Source organism: Nyctereutes procyonoides, unplaced genomic scaffold (assembly GCF_905146905.1).
Source record: "Nyctereutes procyonoides isolate TBG_1078 unplaced genomic scaffold, NYPRO_anot_genome, whole genome shotgun sequence".
Taxonomy (NCBI): Eukaryota; Metazoa; Chordata; class Mammalia; order Carnivora; family Canidae; genus Nyctereutes; species Nyctereutes procyonoides.
In genome coordinates, this window is record NW_026575115.1 from 770266 (window position 1) to 796911 (window position 26646).

General features: G+C 45.6%; 1 protein-coding gene across 2 annotated transcripts in view; it reads right to left on the reverse strand.

Annotated features, from left to right (window-relative positions):
- Positions 1 to 268: 268 nt before the first annotated feature.
- The window catches only part of NEIL3 (nei like DNA glycosylase 3), a 48969-nt gene continuing 22591 nt past the window's right edge, over positions 269 to 26646 (reverse strand). Inside the window, exons 3-10 of one of the 2 annotated variants that reach the window (XM_055333780.1) lie at positions 26222 to 26356; positions 25617 to 25830; positions 23377 to 23451; positions 21623 to 21789; positions 10979 to 11136; positions 8687 to 9110; positions 2559 to 2733; positions 269 to 741 (exon numbers count right to left, since the gene is read on the reverse strand). In XM_055333780.1, coding sequence (XP_055189755.1) covers positions 559 to 741; positions 2559 to 2733; positions 8687 to 9110; positions 10979 to 11136; positions 21623 to 21789; positions 23377 to 23451; positions 25617 to 25830; positions 26222 to 26356 — 1531 coding nt within the window. In that variant the 3' untranslated portion in view covers positions 269 to 558. The remainder of the gene's footprint in view (positions 742 to 2558; positions 2734 to 8686; positions 9111 to 10978; positions 11137 to 21622; positions 21790 to 23376; positions 23452 to 25616; positions 25831 to 26221; positions 26357 to 26646) is intronic. The other variant, XM_055333781.1, reaches the window with a different exon arrangement.

Below are 26646 nucleotides of genomic sequence, written 5' to 3' on the forward strand. Positions count from 1 at the left end.
TAGCATCTAATGGGAACTTGATGTGGAATAGAATTAAAAAAAAAAAAGCAAATGTCCTTTCCCATGAAGGAGATCTCATTTCCTTAAATTTCATTTAAGAAAATAAGTACTTTAATCATATGCTATGAAGAGGAGTGATACCTGAGAAGGTTACTCATTGTAGGTAGAAGACTTGGCTATTTCACTGGACTATGCAGTCCTCCCCTTAAAAAAATAAAAAATAAAATAAAAATAAATCATTGCTTCCCCAAAGAAGTTACGAGAGACCAACAGCGCACTAAAAATACTTTATTGTCATTACTAAATGCATTATACATGATAAACAGAATACACTGTACATCTGATGAAACACACAGAGCCTTCATCAAGGCAAAAAAATAGGCATAGAATGGAAAGATGGCACGCATTAAGAAAAAAATGAACGGCTCTCAAATATTGCAATAACTATAAAATGTGCCACAGATAGTCTACAACCTTTCCATTGAACAAAACAGGGACAAAACATTATATACAGTGTGAAGAAATTAAATGTCAGATATCCCACTGAAGGAGAAAATATTAGCATCCTGGAATATTTTTTATTCCTGGTCCGTTTTCTGCCCACTGGAAAAAATTGCACTGCTTTGCCTTCTCAAGAGGACAGACAAAAAAATTCTTTCCGTTATTAGGTCCAATCTTCAACACCGTTCTCATGACAGAGCGTTTGCCATGGTCGCAGAGTGGGAAGGACAGATCTGCCCACTATAGGGTGAAAACAGAAGGATTGCAGAGTTTAGGTGCAGGTTAGGAATAGGCAGAGGCTGAGCCTGGGGGCATGTGGTCAGCACACCCCATGTTCCCTGCTACTGCTAATCTGACGTTGTAAAATCGACACAAGCCATCAGTTCTTGCCCTTAGAAAAGCCTAGATCCTATAAGACGGATCTCTCCTACAAATGGGCTTGAGTCAAACAGAAAACTGCCATAATTCCGAGTTTCTCTTGGTCTCAAGGCATGCTTATTCTTTCCTCTTTATGGCAAGTATCTGGAAATGATCAGAATCTTGCTGTAAAGCAATCACCAATATTTCTGCTATCAATCTGTTTTAGTGAAAACGATGAAGATCAAAGATCTGCTATGATTTTAATACTAAACTCCCTTCATCTCTTAGGAAAGAATCCGATGCAGAATTGCATGGATGAATTTAAGCAGATTCCACTGTATTATTCTTATAAATTTTGGCCTCTGGGAGCTTTTAGAGCAGGCTGTGATATTATTAATTTGCCACCTAATCCTTTCTCCGTTACATCCCCAAAAACTCCTCGAGGAGGAAATGCAGTCAGTTCAGCAGGATGGAGTCACATGTTCGCAGGGGGTAAGACCCAAAGTCATCATCCCGTTCTCCCTGGAAACTTTCTTAGGAAGACAGCCCCCTGAAGACAGAGATTTTCTCTCTCAGCAAGCTCAACCCCCAAAATTTTGCTCCAGCACTAAAACAGATCAGTATTTTCTTTCTTTTTTTTTTTTTTTTGCAGTTATGTACCAGATGCAACAGTTAGACAAAAATGTATCTTTAAACATCAGAATTACATAATTGCATAATGAGAGGCTCACACCCTGAGAAACACAGATGGTGAGCCAGAGGAGGAAGGACTCTAGATTCTAGTGTCCTGTCCCATCTTCACTTCCAGGGACATGCTCACAGATCTGCGAGGAGGGCAGAGCCGTCCTATATTTACACTGTCAGTGTGCAAGCTTGTGCAATCAGATTCACAAAGTTTACTGTAAACCCAAGGTCTGCAAACTATTTCTCCTGTGTCCTTCTATCCAGTGCATAAACCAAACTTTTGTAGCAGAAGTTAGGAAGAGTTTTTGTATCATGGGTTAGTTGCCACCTGGGTAAATCACTCCCTATCTTTCTATCTTTATAAACCAAGGGTGACAAACCTGCACTTGTGGTTATGCATGTGACACACTAGAATCATCTAACAGCTATTATTTGATTAGTTTTTCTTTTTTGGACAAAGCTCTTTGAATTTTAAGTCCTTCAACGCTCAGGCTTTGGACTGAAGTGTCAAATGGCTATTTGAAATTTCCAGATGAAAAACAGGGACACCTGGGTGGCTCAGTAGTTGAGCATCTGCCTTCGGCTCAGGTTGTGATCCCAGGGTCCTGGGGTCGAGTCCTGCATCGGGCTCCCCACAGGGAGCCTGCTTCTCCCTCTGCTTACGTCTCTGCCTCTGTGTGTGTGTGTGTGTATTCTCATGAATAAATAAAGTATTTAAAATAAAATAAAACAATAAATAAAGGTGAAAAGGAAAATAAAATTTAAAAGTGAAACTGGAAAAAAAGACCACTATTTATTCCTTTTTTTTCCTCTAGAGAAGCAGGGAGGAGGGGCAGAGAGAGAAAGAGTATCTTAAGCCCCAACTTGAGGACTGAGCTCAGAAGCCTGAGCCAAAATCAAGAGTCAGACCCTTAACCCCCTGAGCCACCCAAGTGGCCCCCAACTATTTATTACATTTTAATAACGGTAGTCTTCAATTGCACGAGAGTAAGCTGGAAAAATCTCATGCATACCTGGAAAAACCCACACTGTGCTTCTCTAGGTAGAGAACAAGCATAAAACCGCCTGCCCTTGTTGTCGCCATCCTTCCGCACAATTCGGAGAGCGCAGAGGCGGTTGTGTTTACTGCAGCGAGGACTGTCAGCATTTAACACACAAGCTCCATCTGTCATATTAATTCCAGGTTCACTGTAATGACAGGTTACAAAGTTACTACGGGGTAACCATGCTAAAGGGATCATTCCTAGCCGCCCCCACCCCCCACCAGAATTCCACTTGTACGAAGACATGGTACTGAACAGTGGACCATGGTCAGCTGTACCTCATTGCACACTCTGCGACATCTTTTTAATTTGTGGTTTTCCCAGGCAATCCCAATTTACTTCCAAAGTTACCTGTGCATCCAGAGCACACAATTAAAATTTCTAAAGAACAAAAATGGCTGTAATGTCCATGTCCATCCACTTACTGACTTCTCATTGGTGACATGTGGTTCTTCCCTTATTCAGTATTACGCGGTGGCATCTTTTATCTCCTCTAAAATATTCTCAAGTCCAACTGCTCCCTGCCCCCTGAAGTAACTAGAATGACAGTCTTCTCTAATTATTTTCTCATCGCTGGCAAACTCTCATCGATGGCTCTGACAAGGCCAAAGAGATCACCCTTTCTATCGTCCATTTTAAAGGCAATTTTCTATTTGATCAAGGCTACATCTAATGGTTGCAATCATATTTCAGCAAGGCACAGGCTGCCTGGCAAAGTGTGGAAGTGTGTATTTGGGAAAGCTACTGGGGAAGCTTTCTTCTCCCCCACAATTAGGATCAAGAGTATCTGCAAGTTATTCTTCCAAACAGTGGTCAAAGGTCAGAAACCGAGCTTCTATGGTAGCTGGAGAAGCAGAATTTTCTCTTGGTAGAGGAGCTTCATGATTATTTAAATTTTTTTTCATATTTTGCATATTTTTAATAATGCCTTTATAAGAATTAGTCTTTTTAATAAACCAGTTGAAGAGAAAAAGAGCTCGCATTAATTAAAACCAAAAGCCCTTCCCATTAATATCCCTATTTTAAAATTTTTTCATGATAAAAAGATTCATCCTTTCTCACTTTTTTTTTGGTTAGAATATCATTATTAAATAATTTCTAGGATGGAATAAAATATCATTCTTAAATAATCTTGAAAAATACTTAAAAATCATAAATATTTCCCCTTTCTCTTGCTCCCTCCACGACATTCTTCATATACCTGTTCCTATAATGATGACTCAAGGTATCTTATCTAATTGAAATATTCAGAGTTTGAGGTATTTTTTCCTTCCAGTTGTATTCAGGTATAATTGACATATGAGGTCTTGTTTGTGCTGAAATTGCTTTAAAATCACTTATAAAACAGACGCTCAAATACATTGCTTTACATTAACTTGAATATTCTGAGGGTAGTTTCTGAAGCTGTTGATGCAGTAGACATTGCCAAGGAAATCCTTACAGTTAAATATTTTGCCAGCAACTCTTCTGTGGCTACCTTTTTCAGAGTGGGGGACGGTAGCTGGTATTTCAGAATCAGGTGATACCATCCAGAAATAGCAAAGCAGAAAGCGCAGGCTTGGGATCCCTGGGTGGCGCAGCAGTTTGGCGCCTGCCTTTGGCCCAGGGCGCGATCCTGGAGACCCGGGATCGAATCCCACGTCGGGCTCCCGGTGCATGAAGCCTGCTTCTCCCTCTGCCTGTGTCTCTGCCTCTCTCTCTCTGTGTGTGTGTGTGACTATCATAAATAAATAAAAATTAAAAAAAAATAAAAAATAAACCCAAGCCATAGACCAACTGACCTCAGTTCACATACTTTAAAAAAAAAAAAGATTTTATAAAAAAAAAAAAAAAAAAAAAAAAAAAGAAAGCGCAGGCTTGTCTTTCTCACATCCCCTCCTTTTCACCAATGCTCTACCGAGACAGGCCATACTAAAACCTTCAAGAGAAGCTAAATATGTAGACGGTTGTAGAAAAGGCAAGACATGTCAAAACCAAAGATCACAAATGTGCTTTAAAAAAACAAAATGGTTAAGAGAAAGAAAAAAAGGTCTAAAGAACATTAACAGAAAGGAGTGAAATGATGCTTTCTTACAGAAAAAAATGCATGCCTGCAAACACAGTTTTTTATATTATTTTGAAGGTGGCTGCCTTCGATAACAATTAGCTGAAGGTTATCTAACCCATTTGCTTCAACCTAGAAATCCCCAGGGCTCTGAATACCCAAGAGAGGTTTAAATTCCCTTACTAGTAAAGCTTTCCTGGGGAGCGGTGAGGGGCAGGTAGGATTAAGGTGTGTGTGTGGGAAACCAGTGTCCCCCTTGGGTTCCTCGTTTCTTTCATTCCATTTCTTCCTTGGTATAAGGTAAAGACAAATATGTCCACCTCCCTGGTACTCAGAGTGTGGTCCACTGACCAGAAGCATGGCATTACCTGGTTGAGCCTTGGAAACACGAGGATTACCCACCCTGCCTCAGATCCTCTGCAGCATTAGAACCTGGATGTTAACAAGATTCCCGGGTGATTCATATGCACATTAACTTGTGAGGCACTGAGTTAATGTAACCAGGATATTGATGCCACCTGTGATCACATCAACTCTAAATATGCATGGCTAATCTTAATTTTATGATAGAAAACATTATCCAGGATAATTAAATGTTCTGATTAATTGGGGACATCTTGGTTCCTCTTTGTTTCCATCATTATTTAAAAACTTTCTAAAACGTAGCAGAGCATTTTCTTAGGTAAACTTAGCACGCAAAATAGTTTGACTTGGATAACTAGGACCATCACTTTGAATATTAACATTGGATTATAAATGGCCTATTAATAAATACAATAGGTCAGGGGTTGACAAATCTATTCAGATGGCACATATTTTTAGCTCATGGGTCTTCACAGTCTCTGCTCCAAGAACTCAGCTCTGCCGTTGTAACATGAAAAGCAGCCATAGAACATACATAAGCCAGTGGGACTGGAACGTGTTCCAAAAAAACTTTATTTATAAAAACAGGTGGTGGCCTGGGACTGGGTGGCTCAGTGGTTGAGCACCTGTCCCTGGCTCAGGGCGTGATCCCGTGGTCTCAGGATCGAGTCCCACATCAGGCTCCCCTCAAGGAGCCTGCCTCTCCTTCTGCCTGTGACTCTGCCTCTCTCTCTCTCTCTCTCTTTCATGAATAAATACATAAAATCTTTAAAAACAAACAGGTGGTGGGCTGGATTTGGCCCTGCCGATGATAAAGTAAAAGAGAAGTGAGCAATGCTTGATGCCTAATAGGTTCTAAAGAAATACTCATTAACTAATAAATAAAGAACATTGAACAGAGATCAGATAAAAACTATTATCAGGAAAGGGGACATGACCATGCACAAGTCTGTAATTTTCAAATGGACGGTTTCCAATGATCAATTTATCATGGTTTAAGTTATTTTACAGATAGGGTGATTCAATACATTAAAAACACTGCCTAAAATTTTTTGAATGAATCCGTCTCACTGAATGTAGATTTCGGAGCTCAGTGGTATTTCAAGAAATAAAACAGAGGTTCAGTGACCTCCTAGATGGTCCCCAGTAGTTCTAGAGTCTTTAGGGGCTGAAAACCCCACAGGTGACAGGAAGGCCCATAAGGAGGGGGTCGGTGCTTCCCGGGTCTTGGAGGGAGAGTCGGCCAACCCCGACGCAGCAGACATGAGACAATGTCATGACTCTGTCAGTTTTATTTCCTCATCTGCTCAGCTCTGGAGAAGCCTTAAGGTAAAACCACGTATATTCCTTGAATACATACCACTGTGTTTTGCTCTGTATTTACAGTAATTGGATCAAAGACCTAAAACCGTTTCTAGCAGTCATTCTGAACTGCTTAAGAACTGGTTCAACGATCTCATTTATAATCCAGTAGCTGGATAAAATTCAAGTGTATCCAAAGACCAATCTGAAAATAGGCCTCATCACCACAGCACGTATCATGTGGTGATGAGATCAGTAATTAAGAGAATAAAAGGCAAATTAATTACCATATAATTATTAAGGGAAAAAAATAAACTGGCTATAAATCCTCTGAGTGGACCACCTGCTTTACTCGTATTATGTTGTGAGCTTCTGCTCGGCATCTTGTCCGCAAGATGAACACTGTAGCTGCCAGACAAGGAGAAAAATGAAATAAATGACAGTAATTTGCAATTTATTCCTTGTAAAGTAGCTGGGTGCAGAAGGGCTGCTGGGTGAATGTATTTCATCACTTGACATTTATTCTGCTAGTTGATCTTGATTGATTTTAGAGTCTCAGTCCTGGGGTTCTTATATTCAACACATACCCAGGCTGCAGTGTTTCTAAGTAATGCTGTGTGCCGTGATTAATCATATGACCCTATTACTAATGGCTTATGAAGAAATCATTTAAATTTAAGGTTACATTAATGTTTTTTTAAATCCCTAATTCATTAGTTAAATTGTCTGAGATTTTCCAACAAAGCACTTGAGGAAATAAAAATATGCCAAGATATTTCATCTGGGTCCAACGAATGCCACAACACTTTTAAAATGCTCATGTCTACTTCTTTCCACCGAAGCTTCGGAACAGAAAAGACTTCAATAGTGAGTTTTCTAACGGGAGAGACTCCCAGCTCAGACACTCCTGACCCTAGCTCCTCGTGACCTTGGATTGGGGTTCATTAGACGTTAGTTAGGATTAAAGTGTAGAGGTAGTGTCCCTATCCGGTCAGGTAAATGCTTGGACCTCCACGGCTTAATTCAAATGTCTACCATTTCTGAGTATTATGGACAAAAGTTAAAGCAGTTATTATAAATGATCGGGAACAAGATTTTTTTGAGAAATCAGCCAAGTAGATAAATCATCAAGACTAAGTGCCAGCAAACTTGGAGTTGGGGTAGGAGACTCAAGACAAAGGCATCTATTGACCACACACTGACTCAGAATTACGAAATAAGCTCTAAAGTTTCCTAGAGGCTGGGCTGGGATGGTGCCCCAGCTGGTCCCCCATCTTGCTGCCTGAGGGAAGAATCTTCCCCTCAACAAAGACACAGCCCTTCTGGGGAGAAGCTAGTAATGCAACCCGCTGCCCCATACCCCACAATCACTGTATATCCCACTCACACCAACTCTTTTCTGCCTGTCTCCCACTGGTGAGGAAAGACCCACGAGAAGAAGACCCTCCACCTCCACTTCCTGTAGAAATGTAGAAGGCACCTTGCTTTCTGAAGGAAAAGAAACAAAAAAAGCCAGGAAAAGAAAACTGTGGAATGATGTCTCTGAGGGAAGCCTAGTATCAGGTTGTGAGAGTCAGGACTCCCAGAGAGAGGGTCTAAGCAAGGCAGCGTGGACAGGTAGTTTCAGGCGCTGCCAAGAGTCCTAAGAGAAGGGGTGACGCTGTTTATTAACACCGCAGTATCTGTGGTGACAGCAACTGGGGGGGGGGGGGGAAGAGGGGCTTCTCCTAGATGTGAAGCTCATAGTCTCGAAACAGGAAACACATCTGGTCTGCTAGTATTTACTCATCAAAAGGACAACGTTTCAAGTTCAGATACAAAAGCAGCACACGTGTTCCCTGGGCCTTGTGGGCTGAAACCAACACCAGCCTCACCCCCAACAGGGCTACTGAGATAAAGCCACATTCTTGAGCAGCGTTGTCACTAAAAGTATCTCCGATCCCTCCCTTGAGAAGAGAAGACACTTGCTAAACTGCCATGAGTTAAGTCTCCCTTTTAGAAGAACGATCTTTCTTTGGAAGGAAATATTAAAAAAAAAAAAAAAAGAATGCTAACAGTGGTGATTGATATCAGGTGGGATTATGGGGGATTTAAACATTTTTCTTTACACTTTCCAATATTTTCCGAATATTCCGTATCGAACTGTAGACAGGTGCAGTCAGAATAAAATCACTTTTTACAAATAGCAGTGGAAGGTTCTGTTTTCATTCTCTTCCCCTTTCGAACATTCTAAGCTAGAGGAAGTGAGGGAAATAAGCTATCATAATCACCTTTGCAGGTCTGGTTTACCTTTCAAAATCTACGTCATTTCTTTAGCAGCGGCTGACTTCCTGTCTTCTTAAAACTGAAAGCATATACCTTTCAGGATCAAGGTTAGAAGTTATCATACCTGTTAGAAAACCCAGGGTGACCACTTTTGAGGTCTGATGATGAGGAGTGGGTTGTTTTCAATTTTTTATACGCTGGACTAAATAATTTAGACTGAGCGCAGACCGCAGGCGATACGTTTACTTTGTCAGATGGTTGAGGGGTACGGTTTGTTCTCTCCTTGGAAGGGTGAAGCGGATCATCACTAGAACAAACGTTAGTCTGAGGAGGGTTTTGAAATTCTCCATCCAGTATCTGGTTTTGGCTTGTTTTTCTTTCCAGACCACTGGATTTATTGCTGAAATCGACCAAGACAAGGGTTGTAGTTCCAAAGGCTGTTTTCCTGTTGATCTTCACTTCTGTACTCGGTTTTCCAAAGCTATTACAAGGGTATTTCACTAAGTTGGTAAAGCCAATAGAATTGTCTTCATTCTTGATGGCTAAGTCTGGGAGGAGAGAGACGTAATTGAGCAGTGTTCCAATAATATATTGGCTATCTGAAATATACATTTGTAATATGTATTTGTAATATATTGACTACCTGAAACATCTTTTTATTATTTTTTATTTTTTAAAGAATTTATTCATGAGAGACTCAGAGAGAGAGGCAGAGACAGGCAGAGGGAGAAGCAGGCTCCATGCAGGGAGCCCGATGTGTGACTCGATCTCAAGACCCCGGGATCATGACCTGAGCCAAAGGTGGAGGCTCAACCACTGAGCCACCCAGGCGTCCTGAAACATCTTTTGAAATAATTAAAACTTACTCACCCATGATAGTGAATACCTAGAAGGAATAATACACAGTGTGGACAATTTAGGGTTAGTCAACTTCTTGCTAGGAAATGAAGTATTACATAAAGAGCAAAATTTCAACAACTCAGAGAGGTTCCGAGGTGGGTTTAACAAAGATTTGTATTTGCTTCCTCCTGTGTTTAACCATTTAAAGGTCATTCAGCTATCAGTTTTGTTACTATGAGGCAGCATATTGAAACATGCCTTTAAACATTAAAGCATATTAAGACGTGCTATGCCATGAAGCTTTAGATCAGCGGTTAGAGACCCCACTCTAGATTATCAGGAATGTTTCTGTGAATGACACAGTAAAGGGAAAGGCTTAGTAAAATTAAGCAAAGTTGAATCACAAAGACTTAAGATCAATTAAAAATGTTTCAATAGGGGCGCCTGGGTGGCTCCCTCCGCTATGCATCTGCCTTCGGCTCAGGTCATGATCTCCGAGTCCTGGGATGGAGCCCGCGTCAGGCGCCCTGCCCAGCCCGCTTCTCCCTCTCCCTCTGTCAGCCACTTCCCCTGCTTGTGCTCTCTTTCTGTCAAATAAATAAATAGAATCTTCAAAAAAAAAAAAAGTTTCAACAAAGCATCCCAGGATTTTGGAATCCGTACTGTAATATGTTCTAAATTGTAGTCTTTTGTACTTAGAAAAACACCAAGAAAATAGTTAATGAGATGCAAAAAGGCATTTCAGTTGAAATGAAGGTGGAGACCTAAGACTGTGGTTTTTCTGAGGGCTTTCTACCCAAAGATCCCAAAACAGGAGGTGCCATCCCTTCCAGCAAAGCTGTGAGCGGAGCCAGGCCCGCCTTTCTGGCCCAGAGAACAAAACCCAGTGTGACAGCTAGCACAATGTGGGGTCCGCAAGTCAATAATGAACTTTCTCATCTCTAATTGAAGGAAGAAAGAACACTTTGGGAACACAATAGAAGCTGCGTCAATGAGCTGGTTCTTAATCACGGGCTCTCTCGGAGGTTTTACTTTCTCTGAACACATGAAATTGGGAGCTGTAAAGAGTTATTTTGAAGGATTTCAATGAAATCAGTACAATTGTCTGGGTAAAGATTTTAATAACAAGGGGTAGGAAGGATAAAGAAGAGAAAAAATTCAGCATTTTTCTATTCCACCTGCAACGATATTCTTACAGAAATCCTCCCTTTCAGTTTACGAAGCACTTGGACTGAATAACAAACTTAAAAGTTGCTGAAATCTGCATAAAACAAAAGCTTTATTGAATAATTCATTAGAAATAGAAGAGAACAGATGTGATCATCTCGGTTTTTAGAGATACAAAGGCACATACTCTTTTAGCACAAGCATGTCTTCCTTCCCTGTTGAAAAAAAAAAAAGGGCTCAACAGAATATTAGCGTGGTTTACATGCAAAAGCTGGCAATTCCTTTAAACCTTTCAGAAAGAGAGCATTTTACTTACTTATGAAATATCAAGATGGAACAAGATATATACCTTTGTATAATTAGCCCTCTTTGAAGCGGAATGCACTCAGAATCAGAATTTCAGGCTTACCGGTAGGCCTGGAAGTCAGGCAAGCATCACACATCTTCGAAGACGGCCTATTGAGCAGCGTACAGACCACGCATGCCCACTGCTCTTCAGACTTCCCAGCCACATGGTCCCCACTGCTACACGGCCACCTGATTGTAGTGTCTCTCCTGGGCAACCTGCTACAAAAGAGCGTTCAAAGTTCCTCATTAACACAGTTGACTGTTGTCTTGTTCTTTTTTGTTTGTTTGTTTGTTTGTTTTTTTGTTGTTGTTGTCTTGTTCTTACGCATTCTGCGTATTTTAGAAATTCTTATAACCATTAACACCCAAATGTGTAGCAGCCCTAACTCTCTAGAATATGACATTTCCAACTGTGCCCTGCTGATTGCTATTAAAGACAGAAATAACAAATAAACGTTTGTATTTAGAATCAGAGTTGTGTTCTTGCTGTTGTTCTTGTTGTTTCAACTCAGTAAAAATGGTTGACATAACTGCTAGGAAGCATTTCTCAAAGAATGTTTTAAGGAAGTGGCTAAGTGGTACTCGTCCCAAAGCCAGACTCAGATATTTTTATTCAAACAAACAGGGGGTGGGGGGTTGGTAGGAGAAAAGACTTAGGCAGCAATTAGAACACGGAAAGGACAATGAGAAAAACTTTACAGTTACCTCACATGCGTATCCCTCTAGAATTCTCAACGCTCTCTACTAAAACACTATATCGATCAGCTAATCTATCATGAAGAAAAAGAAACCTAGCTTTCTTTGTATTACTTCCCTACAGGTAAAAACTGCTTCCCATGAGATATCTAATTAATATTTAGTAAGAAAACAATAAAACCAACCCTGATTTTTGGACACAACCGTAAATCATGATTTCCCACCTGGAATTCTTAATTGACTATTTATTGTTATACAAAATGCCTTTAAGAGCTCTGATAAAGTCCTACACTTTTTTTTTTAAGATTTTATTTATTCATTAGAGACACACACACACAGAGAGAGAGAGAGAGAGAGAGAGAGAGAGGCAGAGACACAGGCAGAGGGAGAAGCAGGCTCCATGCAGGAAGCCTGATGCGGACTTGATCCCGGGTCTCCAGCATCACACCCTGGGCAGAAGGCAGGCGCTAAACTGCTGAGCCACCCAGGGATCCCCTAAAGTCCTAGTCTTAAATACAGAGTTCTACAAAGCCCATCACGTGGGCAAGCAACCTGGCCACGACACGGATTCCTTTCAGGATTCCGAACACTCGTACTGAGAAAAGCTCTTTGGGTAAAGGCGATGGGCCCTCCTATTTGAGAGCACGAGTTCTCTGACCTGCAGAGGTACCCTGTCTCCCCTAACAATTTGCTCCTCACGGAGAGTCACGCCAGTTGTTAAATTCAAGCTTGTCTGGTGAGATAACAAATAGCACAAGACAATCTGGAAGGCTGACGCATCTCATTATGGTTCTTCTATCTTGACTTTTAACGCTCTTCAGTGCTTCTCATCCCTATGGACCCCAGACCTTCCATAGAATCTGCGTCCTTGACCTAACTCCTGCCCTCCGACCAACTTGCTCTGAAAGGCAGCAAGATGCATTTACTCATAATTAAATAAACACAATTTAAAGAATCTTCAGACTTTCTACACGCTTCAATTTTTCACCATTTTCACCTTCTGCGGATTTCAGTGACCACAAGCATGTATGTTTATGGTTTCCAGCAGAAGCTCTGGAAGCATTTCCGCCCCTTACTGTCCCACTTCTTAATCACTTACTGAGAAATTCTTTCCAGTCTACACTTGGATGTGCAACAGGAATTTCAAATTTAATATGTTTGTAGCGGACTAAGAGTCTGCCAAAGCTAGCGAGTGATAATGCCAGGGACCTGTAAACATTGTTTTATAAAGAAAGAGGACCTTTGCTGCCGTAATAATTAAAAACCTCAACGTGGGGAGATTGTCCTGGATCCTCTGGGTGGTCCCTGAACCCAAAGGCCAGTGTCCTCGTAGGACAGAGGCGGAGGGAGACGACACCCACGCAAGAGAAGGCGCTGTGACCGCAGAGGCAGAGGCTGGAGCCACAGAAGCCACGAAGGCCGCAGGTGCCCCCTGGGCCCAGGAGGGAACGCGGAGTCCTGGCGTCCAGGAGGGGCCGCGCTCGGCTTCCCGCCCGCAAGTCCGGGCCCGGTGCCCGGAAGGTTCACACCCCACCCCCCGCACGCCCCAAACCTATGAGTCGCCCTTCACAGCGCTTCGCGCCGGGTCGCCCCACGTCCAGGCCAGAAAGGCAGCAGGCCCCGCCCCGGGCGAGCGCACCCTGAAGCGAGGGGCCCCGCGTGTCCCCTGCGGCCCGAGCGCGCGCGGAGCGGGAGCTGCACCTGCAGGGTGCCCGGGGCCCAGGCCCTGCGAGCCCAGGAGGCCTGGGGCTCCTCGTGGGCTACCCCGGCCGCCCGCAGACCCGCTGCACCTGCTGCACGGCAGGCCGGGTGCCCTGGGGGAGGGGGCCCCGAGCAGGTCCGCGCACTCTGCCCCTGCCCCAGGCTGCAGGGCTGCTGGGCACCCGCGTCACCCGCGCACCATGCTGGGGACGATGGGCGGAGGGGCGACGGGACCGGGCGGAGGGGGGACGGCAGCAGGCGGAGGGGGGACGGCAGCGGGGCGGAGGGGGGACGGCAGCGGGCGGAGGGGCGACGGCCGTGGGGCGCAGGGCTGACGGCAGCGGGCGGAGGGGGGACGGGAGCGGGCGGAGGGGGGACGGGAGCGGGCGGAGGGGGGACGGGAGTGGGCGGAGGGGGGACGGCAGCGGGTGGAGGGGGGACGGGAGTGGGCGGAGGGGGGACCGCAGCGGGTGGAGGGGGGACGGGAGTGGGCGGAGGGGGGACGGCAGCGGGTGGAGGGGGGACGGCAGCGGGGTGGAGGGGCGACGGGATCGGGCGGAGGGGAACGGCAGTGGGGCGCAGGGGGGTACGGCAGCGGGCGGAGGGGGGACGGGAGCGGGCGGAGGGGGGACGGCAGCGGGGTGGAGGGGGGACGGCAGCGGGGCGGAGGGGGGACGGGAGCGGGCGCAGGGGGGACGGCAGCGGGCGGAGGGGGGATGGCAGCGGGCGCAGGGGGGACGGCAGCGGGGTGGAGGGGCGACGGGACCGGGCAGAGGGGAACGGCAGTGGGGCACAGGGGGTACCGCAGAGGGTGGAGGGAGGACGGGAGCGGGCGGAGCGGGGACGGGAGCCGGCGGAGGGGGGACGGCAGCGGGGCGGAGGGGGGACGGGAGCGGGCGGAGGGGGGACGGCAGCGGGGCGGAGGGGGGACGGGAGCGGGCGGAGGGGGGACGGGAGCGGGCGGAGGGGGGACGGCAGCGGCGGAGGGGGGACGGGAGCGGGCGGAAGGGGGACGGCAGCGGGGCAGAGGGGGGACGGCAGCGGGGCAGAGGGGGGGACGGCAGTGGGCGGAGGGGGGACGGCAGCGGGGTGGAGGGGGGACGGCAGCGGGGCGGAGGGGGGACGGCAGCAGGCAGAGGGGGGACGGGAGCGGGCGGAGGGGGGACGGCCGTGGGGCGCAGGGCGGACGGCAGCGGGCGGAGGGGGGACGGCAGCGGGGCGGAGGGGGGACGGCAGCGGGGCGGAGGGGGGACGGCCGTGGGGCGCAGGGCGGACGGCAGCGGGCGGAGGGGGGACAGGAGCGGGCGGAGGGGGGACGGCAGCGGGGCGGAGGGGGGACGGCCGTGGGGCGCAGGGCGGACGGCAGCGGGCGGAGGGGGGATGGCAGCGGGGCAGAGGGGGGACGGCAGCGGGGCAGAGGGGGGGACGGCAGTGGGCGGAGGGGGGACGGCAGCGGGGTGGAGGGGGGACGGCAGCGGGCGGAGGGGCGACGGCCGTGGGGCGCAGGGCAGACGGCAGCGGGCGGAGGGGGGACAGGAGCGGGCGGAGGGGGGACGGGAGCGGGGCAGGGGGGGGACGGCAGTGGGCGGAGGGGGGACGGCAGTGGGGCAGACGGCAGTGGGCGGAGGGGGGACGGCAGCGGGCGGAGGGGGGACAGGAGCGGGCGGAGGGGGGACGGGAGCGGGGCAGGGGGGGGGACGGCAGTGGGCGGAGGGGGGGACGGCAGTGGGGCAGACGGCAGTGGGCGGAGGGGGGACGGCAGCGGGCGGAGGGGGGACGGGAGCGGGCGGAGGGGGGACGGGAGCGGGCGGAGGGGGGACGGCCGTGGGGCGCAGGGCGGATGGGAGCGGGCGGAGGGGGGACGGCCGTGGGGCGCAGGGCGGACGGCAGCGGGCGGAGGGGGGACGGCAGCGGGGCAGAGGGGGGACGGCAGCGGGGCAGAGGGGGGGACGGCAGTGGGCGGAGGGGGGACGGCAGCGGGGTGGAGGGGGGACGGCAGCGGGCGGAGGGGCGACGGCCGTGGGGCGCAGGGGGGACGGCAGCGGGCGGAGGGGGGACGGCAGCGGGCGGAGGGGGGACGGCCGTGGGGCGCAGGGCGGACGGCAGCGGGCGGAGGGGGGACGGCAGCGGGGCAGAGGGGGGGACGGCAGCGGGGCGGAGGGGGGACGGCAGCGGGGCGGAGGGGGGACGGCAGCGGGGCGGAGGGGGGACGGCCGTGGGGCGGAGGGGGGACGGCAGCGGGGCGGAGGGGGGACGGCCGTGGGGCGCAGGGCGGACGGCAGCGGGCGGAGGGGGGACAGGAGCGGGCGGAGGGGGGACGGCAGCGGGGCAGGGGGGGGACCGCAGTGGGCGGAGGGGGGACGGCAGCAGGGCGGAGGGGGGACGGCCGTGGGGCGCAGGGCGGACGGCAGCGGGCGGAGGGGGGACAGGAGCGGGCGGAGGGGGGACGGCAGCGGGGCGCAGGGGTCGGGGGCGGGCTGCTGCTTCCAGGCGCGGGTTCCCGCAGCGCCGTCGCCAGGCCCCGCAGGAGCATCGGGGGGTACGCGGGGACGCGCCCGCCTGGCCGTCCCGCCCGCCCCCCGCGGAGCTGGGCCTCCCGGAGGCTGCGCCCCACCGACCTCCCGCGAGGCACTGCCCTGGGCCCGGGGCCCCGCCGGGGAGCCTAGGCCTTGGGCTCAGGGCGTGACCCCGGGGTCCCGGGATTGAGTCCCGCAGGGAGCCTGCTCTCCCTCCGCCTGTGCCTCTCTCTGTCTCAGGAATAAATACACAAAACAACCCCCCAGAGCCCGCTCGCGGGGCCTCCTCACAGGCAGGAGGCGGTGCTGGAGCAAGGCTCCCGGGGAGCGAGCCAGGGCCACCAGCGACGGCCACCTGGGAGGCTGGCGGGCGACCCGGGCGCGTCAGGAATCGGGCCTGCGCTGTGAGGACGCGACAGGGCCCGAGGGGTCCCTCCCTGCCCCACGTCTCCCTGCTTATAAATGACCATTTGTTGTTGCTTGTTCTGAACAGTTCTGGGAGGGCCACATTCAGCATTCATGCTTTAAATTTTTATTTTTATTATTTATTTTTTTTTTTTTTTAAAGAAGGTTCCCTACATTGTATACGTTCCAGGGCTCAACCCTACCTCAACTTCTGGAGGTATCCTATGTTCAGTCATTTCCCCTCTCCTCCCCGGACAAGTTGCCACCATGGCCACAGGCAGTACTGTTGAGGACGCCTCAAGGTCACCCCCTCACCCTGCTCATACTACAGCCACCTCCCCACCCGCCGCCTCACGACCCTCCTAAAACCCAAGTCAGTGTGTGGCACCCCTCTGCTCACCACCTTCCAGCTACCTTAAAGGCAACACACCCCCCACTACCCAAAGCGACCTTTCAATATAGGTCTCCGTTTCTTCTCTCCCCGCCAAACCCCCCAGAGGCACCCCCTTCACACTTGGAATAAACCCCAGAACCTCCCATCAGGGCCGAGCAGGCCCTGCCCCACCAAGCAGGCCCTCCACTCACCACACTTGCCCTCTTGCTCCCCATAAAACAAACTTCTTCATGCTTCTCCAGTCACCTTCTCTTCCACCTTTTCAAGTCTCAGAGGCCTTATCCACGCAAACCATCGAAGATGAACTGCCCTGGCCCTGTGTGTCCCCTTACGGAGGGGGATGCGTCCTCAGGGCATGACAGACACATCGTCACCGGGCACCTCATACGCACAGGGACACACACACAGCTATGTTTTCAAGATCCCCTCCCACCAGAACGTAGACTTCTATGAATACACCACAAATATAAGTTGAGTGAGTGAGCTGTGCGCCGGCTGGGGGAGGCACCCCTCGAGCCCGCCTGCTCGAACTCCCTGGATGTCGCTGTCACATGCTTCCCACTGCTCTTCCATTGGCTCACTTCCGTCTTCTGCTCAGCTAAGTCAAGGGAACCCCAAGGCGGGCAGCCCAGGTGGCTCGGCGGTTGGGTGCCGCCTTGGGCCCAGGGCCTGATTCTGGAGACGCAGGATCGAGTCCCATGTCGGGCTCCCCGCATGGAGCCTGCTTCTCCCTCTGCCTAGGTCTCTGCCTCTCTCTCTCTCTCTCTCTGTCTCTCATGAATAAATAAATAAAATCTTAAAAAAAAAAAAAAAAAGGGAACCTCAAGGCTGTCTCCTGGACTTTCCTCGCCTCTCTTCACACGGCTACCACCACTATGGTGGACCATCGCCTCGGATGATCCCACGGTGGGCAAGGGAGGGCGGCTCTGCTCTCAGCAGCCAAGGGCCTAAAACACAGGTGGACGATGACAGTGTCTCTAAGGAACCACTTCTCAGAGGAGACCAGTTGCCACCATGGGAAGCGGTGGATTTTTCTCTGTCTACACAAAACAGAAAGAATTGTTTAAAGGCAGCAACATAACTGTTAATAAAACAAAAAGAAAGGGGCACCAAGGAAAGCGTTTAAAGAAGGTTTGAGTAAAACGAACGACCCGGCTGCTGCCCAGCTGCTACTTGGGCTATTTCAGTCTCATCTGAGCCCTGACCCCCGGAGCACCATGACATTCCGGAAGCCTCCAGAATGTGTTTCTTCTGCTGAAACCAGAAGGAATTCGCTGTCGTGGGGCTTGGGCGGGAAGCAGCTCAGATCTGCCTAAGTGTTCCAGCTGTGGAGAACCCAGGCAAGGTCACCTTCCTGGGTTCCAGGTCCTGAGACTCAAGGTCTGGCAGCTTTTTCAAATTAATCCTGTGAATTACACCAATACCTCTTTGGGCTGCATGACCTGCACATTCCCACTTTGGCTTGAGATCATGGGAGCTGGGTGTCTTTCACTGTATTCCAAGGAAACCCTTTTAAATTACATTTTTCAACATGACAACGGTGTAATCCAACTTTCTTGCCAGAACAAGGCTGTCCTATCAAGGGTTTCCTTATTCCTGTCTCCCAAGAGCTCCCAAGGGCTCTACAGTCACTCCGTCCCCCTCAACACACTCCGCTAGCTCAGACCTGCCTGAAGAATGGGCTTGCCAACACCAGTGACTTCCCATCCACTCGCAACCAATCCTTAATAACTTCCCAAACTAGACGGTTCTCAGAGACCTGAACGCGTCGTCTTATAGGAACAAGATGCCCTCCCCTTCGTGGGGCTCTCCTAATGCACGCTCCTGCCTCGTCTTCGATCAATCTCTATGTCCTTCCACACTGATCTCAAAGGCCACCTTCCTCAGAAAGCCTTCCTAGTTCTTCCCACGCAGATCTAAGGGTTTCCTCCTCTCAACTTCCATTGCTGCTAGAACAACGGTGCCCGCTGCCAAACCTAGTGGGGTTTTAATGATCCATCTCCTCATTTCCTCCCCACCTCTGAAGGGATTTCATTTTGTCTTCGTATTCCCAGTAGCTGACACAGAGCAGACACTAACAACAACAACAACAACAACAAAAAAGCAGTAACAAAGGAATTTTTAGGAATGTATAATATATGGACTGGTACAGAAAAAGAAATGATAGCACAGCTTCCCCTCGAGGGAAAAATATGCACCTGTATACATTATGCTAGTTCGTATATAGAGCCAACGATGGTACATTATCGGAAGTGTGGTGTGTCAGTAAAGACTGCAAAATTTGGGGAGGACTTCATGAAGAAGCTAAGTAAACTTTGCACAATTGAAGGAACATGGGGATTTAGATCAATCAATGCTGCTGGGCTTTTTGTATTGCTTCGATTTAATTCGAAAAGACTGTAACTTCCAATGAGAAAATGTAGTCAATATAAAAAATGTTCAAAAATTCACGGAGAAAGTGAACGGAATCTACTTCATTGTGGAAATCTCTAAGAATAGGGTAAATACTATCGGTATTCAAATGTTTTCTGTACATGTTTATTTTCCAATGTATAACCGGTTTTCCAAATGGTGTCTTAGGCTGAACTGAATTTCAATATATAAATCAGGAGTAGGGGATCCCTGGGTGGCTCAGCGGTTTAGCGCCTGCTTTTGGCCCAGGGTGCGATCCTGGAGTCCCGGGATCGGGTCCCACGTCGGGTTCCCTGCATGGAGTCTGCTTCTCCCTCTGCCTGTGTCTCCACCTCTCTATGTGTCTATCATGAATAAATAAATCTTTAAAAAAAATAAAAAAATAAAAAAATAAATCAGGAGTAGCTCAGGAGGGAGGAGGGATTGAAGGGCTCAGAATATTCCCAGTGCAGTAAGGACTCCTCTAGCTCACAGGTCTCCCACACCTCTTGCAGGGAACCCCTGAGCTTTTAAAGCCTAGTTTCAAAAAACCTTTGGAATTGACAATTACCTTAATTATATGGTAAATAACATATTTCTTTGATGACTTGGAAAAATACTTTTTTTTAACCTCAAAAGCTATCAATTCATAGAAAAAAGTATAGGATATTAATAATTTATTCACTAGACAAAGATTTATCGAATGTCCTCTGTCTGCCAGGTAACGTGTTATACCCATTTGGTCAGAGAAATGTACACTTATAATCTTAAAAATCAGAAAGCCACAAATCTGTGCCATAAATATATTATCTAAATATATCTCAGATCCCCATGGCAGTACAGTGAGGTAAAGAAGAGGCTGAAAGAGATTCAGAGAAAAGGAGCTAAGAGCAAGAGAAGGAGAAGAGATGAAAAGGAAATCACAAGGGCCAGGAGCACAGAAAGAAAGCCACAGACACACTGGGGAAGGTGGGGTGGGGGCCTCTCCGCAGACCACCTCCAACCCATCACCCCAGCCTCTCACCCTAGGATCCACGGCGCCATCCGGCCCTGCTTGGCCACCTGTGCCCAACCACATCACTGTTTTCTTGGCTCACTCTTTCCCTCCTACTCTGGGTATTCCCCAAAGCTCAGACCTTGGTTCCTCCCTCTCCACTTTCCCTGTGAACGCACCTCTTTTCAATATATGTCACTTCAACAACCATCAAGCCTTCACCTGCCACCTGTAATGTGGCATCTCTTCAGGCAGTCCACTGTTGCTTCACATATATGAAGTTCATCTGTTCCACTTGACCTCAACTTTCCCAGACCCATATGGTGAAAATTTCTATTATTTAGTCTGAAACTTTCTGCATTATTCTACATACCACATCTGTCACAATTGTTGTTGACTTTTTAAAGTTTTTAACTGAAGTCCCTATTTTGTTTTCCATTTCCAGGGTCTTGACCTCAGGCCCAGTAAACCTCACTAGGAGGTTTAATCTCACCATGTCCCACCCACTGAAAAGTCCTTAATCTACTGATTTCGGCAGAACATCAACCATTCCCAGAATGACTAATGATTCCTACTATTTGATCCCATTCTACCTATAAAAATAGCTTTTATGATCCAACAACTCGAAGCCTTTCTGTGGCTTGGCCAGTGTTACCAACATCTCTCCAAAATGCCATGCTTATGAATGGTTAGGATTTGTGGCCATGCTCTGTCTTTCCAATTCAATAATATTTGTTTTCTCATTTATTTAGCCAAAATTCTAACTATCTTTTTTAAAGTAAACTTCAAATCACACTTTTTCTAGATCTTTCCAACTTTGTATATATAATCCTCTAACATCCCTGAACTCCTGTAGCAGGGATTAATAGGCTTCACTGTCTGCACTGGTTATTTTGCCTTATAATCACATATTCCTTTATATTATTCATATTTGTCCTGGCCTTTCCCAAAGGGATGTAAGGCCTTTTATCAGGGTAACTGCGTCGGGGAAAAGGAAGTAATAAGACCTGTTAGACACTGGCTCTAAACAGATTAATTCCAAGAAACTCAAAACATCAGTGTTCCACCATTCAGAGCAGGGCCTTATGGAGGTCAGGTGATCAATGGAGTTACAGCTCAGATCCATCTTAGGAGGTCCCTGAACCTTTCCTGTGGTTATTTCCCTATTTCTGGAAGGTGTAATTGGAACAGACGTACTCAGCAGCTGGAAGAATCACCATAGACATGTGTAGTAAGCAGTCAACTATTTCCCCCAAAAGACATGAATTCTGCAAAGAGATCTTGCTTATGTTTTATAAGATTATTTCTAAATGAAGCAAAAACTTCTGAAGATAGTTGCATTTTCCAACTACTGATGTACGTGCACCTCTCGCCAATCACTTTACAAATGAGATTAAAATGAAATGCTGGATATTAACATCTGAGCTGGAGATTTTCTACTGAATCCAGAAGTGGTCCATCTGTCATCTTCAGCTTATCCTGGTTTTTGGATGAGGTTATTTACTATTTCCTTCCAAGAGCTTAACTACCTTTGAATTATGTTTTTATTAATAGCCTTTGAGTTCGCGAACTAGGGCAAATCGTTTTCATTTAAATTAGATAACTCACCAAATGTCAACATGTTGAGGATTTTCTTTTTGACATCGAGGACAGAAATATGTCATCCTGTTATTCTCTCCTAGGCGACACACAGTTATTTTGCAACAGCACTGACAACAGTTAGGACGCTTATAAACCTTATAGTGTTTCGAGATAACAGATCCCGTTTTACGGCACTAAAAATAAACAAACATTATAATATTATCTATCAGACAGTGTTGCTTTGGAGCCAAAGATACATTCCTGAAAGTCATTTCTGAAAATAATTTGTTGAAATTTACATGTTTGGACATATGTCCATATAATCTTTTCATCTGAGAAAAAGGTATTGACTAGATTCAGCAATATGTGTCAAACAAGATTTATATGTGAAATAATTAAGACATTATTTTATAACTTACTAGTATTCAAACTTGTCCTTTGCATAGCATTATCTTTTTATCTAAATGAGATGTAAAAGTTCTACAATCTAAAATGTCCTTCATGCTTTTAAGGTTTTTTTTTTAAATTAAATATAATTATGTGGTTATAAGAAAAAGACTAGATTAGCTTGAAATCTGGTTATTTTTAGAACATGAAAGCTGCTCACTTTCTTTCAACAGCCAAAACCAAAAAAATTATTTCTACAGTGAAAAACTTGAGATCCTCTTGTTTGTTGACCTGACAAAAGATGCTTTTTCCATTTTTAATCTCACAAATTTGCTAACAAAGAAAATAAAAATTCAAATGGCTTCCTAGCAAAGAACATATTCCATTTGGTATACATTCTAATTCAAAGGATATTTTGATATTCTCTGTCACAGTTTTATTCTACTCATATATATTTAAAGCTTCTAAAAGGACAATGTTTTGGGTTTATGTCAGTACTGTAAAAATCTCAAGGCCCAGAAATACGACTCGCCATATATAAGTTGAAAATTACACAAACAACTTCTATTGATTTAAGCAAAGTATTAAAATACCCAACACTTAATCTGGGCCAAAAATGAGTAGTGGTTTATAATCACCTTTCCCTAGAAGAGTGAGTAAACATATAGAATATTAAAATAGCCATAATATTCAAGGCAGACACGTAAAGCAAGAGGTTCGTTAACACTCTAGGCCAATAAATGAAGACTCCTATCATACCTGCCTTTCTGAACACAGTAAAAATAAAAATGTTGAATGCAGAAAACAGACTGTGTAGAAAAAAAAACAGGCATATTTATCATACTTTGTTTAAAAGAGAAAACGTATTTTTGGAACTCTGTATGCTGATGTCTATGCATATATACAACTTGCAAAATTTACAGGTAGGTAAGCACTTACACTTCATTCTCAAAAGTCTTTGTGGTAGATAAATCTCATTTTCTCATTTTATAGATGAAGAAACTGAGCCTGAATTATCTAAATAATCTAAACCACACAGATAACAAGCAGCAAAATCTGAGTTGAGGCCCGTTTTTTCCAAAGGGTTGAGTCTCTCTATGGAGTTCCTACATTTTACTTTCCTATGCCCAAAAATAGAACAAGAATCTAAATACCATGCTAATGCAACTGTTATACCCAACTTAGTATAAGGATAATTTAATATAATTACTGTCAGATAAGTTTGGATGGACCCGTGACTAAATCTCTAGCTGTGATTTACACCCACACGTCCTCCTCCCTTACTGCACCTCTACACACTGACCACTAGATGGTACAAAGAGCCTTGACATTGTTGGCCCCATCCAAAGGGAGACAGTTGACATATGACATAGTAGAAACATTTTTACTCTTACCCTGTAAAAAAGAATGCTGAAGTCACGTATCATCTTCACAAGGTAATGAGTCTGTTCATCTGTCAACTGACAAACCTGAAAACAGAAAAACGAGGACAGTTTCATAATCTGTTACTGTAAAAAGAAAATAATACCAGTTGCCCGCTCTAAAACTACCCTGATTGAAAATATATGCGTACCTTCTAGAACTCAATTTCTCACGCATCTATTTAATGTCATTAGCAGTGGTCTTAAGTGACATCACTACAGATAAAAATATATATATACCATTCTTGTTTATAAATTTTAATTCTAAATACGAGTAATTCTAAATGAGTATCTCTTCTGTATCAGACATCTTCAAAGTCCCAGCATTGTGGGATCGACCACCTTGAAAAATCTTGCTGGATTTGAGAAAAAAAAAAAAAAAAAAAGAAGGAAGAGAGGGAAAAATCGGCACAGAATGGATGACCGTCAAGGTCACCATCGAGCTTTAAAAAGATATGAATTTATATACAAGCACTAATATCAGAGTACTTGTTAACACCTGGAAGAACTCAGACATAGCCCTTACTGAAGAATTTTTTTGTGGCTGAGCCTGGCATAAATCTCAGTGTTACCCTTGTAGAATTAATTATCATTTGGCAAGTGGTTCCAAAGGTGATGCCAGAAAAACTCCTGTCTGATGACTTAGTCTTGTTTATGTACATGAATGTACACAGGCATCTACATACAGCAGAAACTAAGTTATGAGGGACTATGAAACCTGAAGTCATCTAATCACCATAATCATTATGAAAATATTACATATATTTTTATTTAAAATTTAAAACATAAGCACTTTTGAAATGGAGTTATTTCTTACCATATCTTATATACTCTATTCAGTCATACCCTGAGATGTTAAACTATACTTTTTCAATAATTGTGCATGGACTTCTAGGGAGCTAATAGCTAAAGTTGAGAACTTTCCTTAATTTCTAACCTCCCAGACATTAGGGCAAATGATCTTCTACTAGATGAAAGGCCTGCTGGATATACAGATAGAAAATGAATTTGCAGTTTATCACAGAGAGTAACAATACTATGGGTTCTTTATTCCCCAACATGTTTCCCATAGAGGTCTAGGTGGTTTTAAAAAGTTTGTTCTTATTAAAATTCTGTGTCATCACTCCCACGTTATAGAAATGTAGCCATCTTGTTCCAAGGGTCAAAAAAGCAGAATCTTATCTGGGAAAATCATGAATGGGTCTCTTTTAAAACTTATTTCTTACTGATTGGGTTTAACAAAAACTAGGAAATAATTACACAAAATCAAAAGGTATCTTTGGACTCATGTAAAAAATGATTTAGTTTAAAGAGATTAGTAGGATGTAGCTAAAAGCCTTACAGTAGATTCCTTCCTTAGGAACTGAAATACACGTGGCCTTCTACCTGGCTTTGGGTCCTAACCTCTCAGACATTCTTACAACTTTGCCCTATTAATCACCATCCTCTTTCCTACAATTTTAACCTCTCTCTCTATTATTATTTTTCTTATATAAGTAAGTTTATGTCTCTCCAGTTGAGGGACAAGGGAAAAAAACAATACCGAGTTCTTATCCTGACACCCCCCAACAGCCTCTGTTTTCCCTTTATTCCAGTAAAGCTGTTTTACAAGTGTTCCACATTGTTTCCAGTTCCCTACTAGTCACTTATTTCCCAGTCCCTGCCATCCAACTTCCATGCTTATTCCCCCAAAACAGCATTTGCTGTCCAAGGAGCTATAAATAGGAATACATGAGTGCGTATTAAGTGTGAAGTTAATATGTCAGGTACAAAAAGCAAGTTCTGAGCTTACTTCCATTCGTACATCCAAAAAATATTTCTTTTATGCCTTCCATGGGTTAGATACCGCACACTGGATGCTTGGAAACTTCGGTGAACAAAACAGACACCATGCTCCTAAGAGATTGCATTGGAGCAGGAGGAGATAGATTTTAAATAATGAATATAACCAGTAAAGATCAGGTCATGTTGGAAGGTGATCCTCGGTATGGGGAAAACACAAAGCAAAGCCAGTCATGGGAGATGGAGGACATGACGTGAGAGGAGATTTTTAAACGGAGAGGTCAGTGTTGGCCCCGTTGAGAAGTTAACACAAAGATCCTGGAAATCTCCATTTGGGGAGAATGTTTCCAACACAGACCTACGTTTTCCCGTTGGTCCCTCAAAGGTATCTAAAAATAGAGAGGTCATTTAAAAAAACACTTATAACCTACTTTAATAGCTGGGTGGAGACCACTGTCGAAGAGAGCTTCGTTTTTGATGATGTTCCCTACCCCAGGCAACACCCTCTGGTCCATTAACACATCACACAACATCCGTCCTTTCTGCTTTTTCACTTCACTTTCGGCTCTTGAGAAACTAAATTTAGGTGAACATACATCTAATTCTTCCATCATTCTTACTCTCTGTTGGCTTTCTGCTGAGTTTCTGTAGCAAGGAATATAAAACACATTAATCATCAGTCTAGTTATAATTTCACAAAGTGTCATTTAAAATGAGATTCGATAGAAACACTTTCTGTTAATCAGGGTATGAATTATATAGCCTAACAATGAAGACCCTAACAAACTAAATTATCCAAAGGCTCTCTCAAAATGAGGTTTTATCAGTTAGAAATCATTTTTAAAACATCTCTCTCTCTCTCTCTCTCTCTCCACATTTCAAACCAAACTGCAGATCCACCTCTATAGCTTTTCAGCTGCAGAACTATTTTATTTTATTTTATTTTATTTTATTATTTTATTTATTTTATTTATTCTATTTCATTTTATCTTATCTTATCTTATCTTATCTTATCTTATCTTATCTTATTTTTTACCTGAGTTCTACCGATGAGTCAAAGAAACAAATCAGATCTTTGGTGAGCTGTATTTCCAAAACAGGAGAAACTCCATTTTTATTTTTGTATTCAAGTGGATTAATCATGATGGAGCCTTTCATACCGAAATGAATCCTGAAACAACATCAAACCCAGTTTTGAGTGGCAGAAAGTATATCGTGCACCTAATTTTCGTTCCTTCATTTCACTTTTTGGATTATAAGCAAGCAAATGTTAGTCAAGATAGGCACTTTCAGAGGGCAAAAAATGTAGCCAACATGGTATCTTTTTTCTGTTATGTTTTTGTATCCTTATAAAACTAGAAGATTTTACAATAAGTTTTTCAAACCACAAATAAAATAAATTCCCAGAGAAATAATAGGGCCCGACAATAAGCTCAAGAAAACATACCCTGTTCTTCCTTT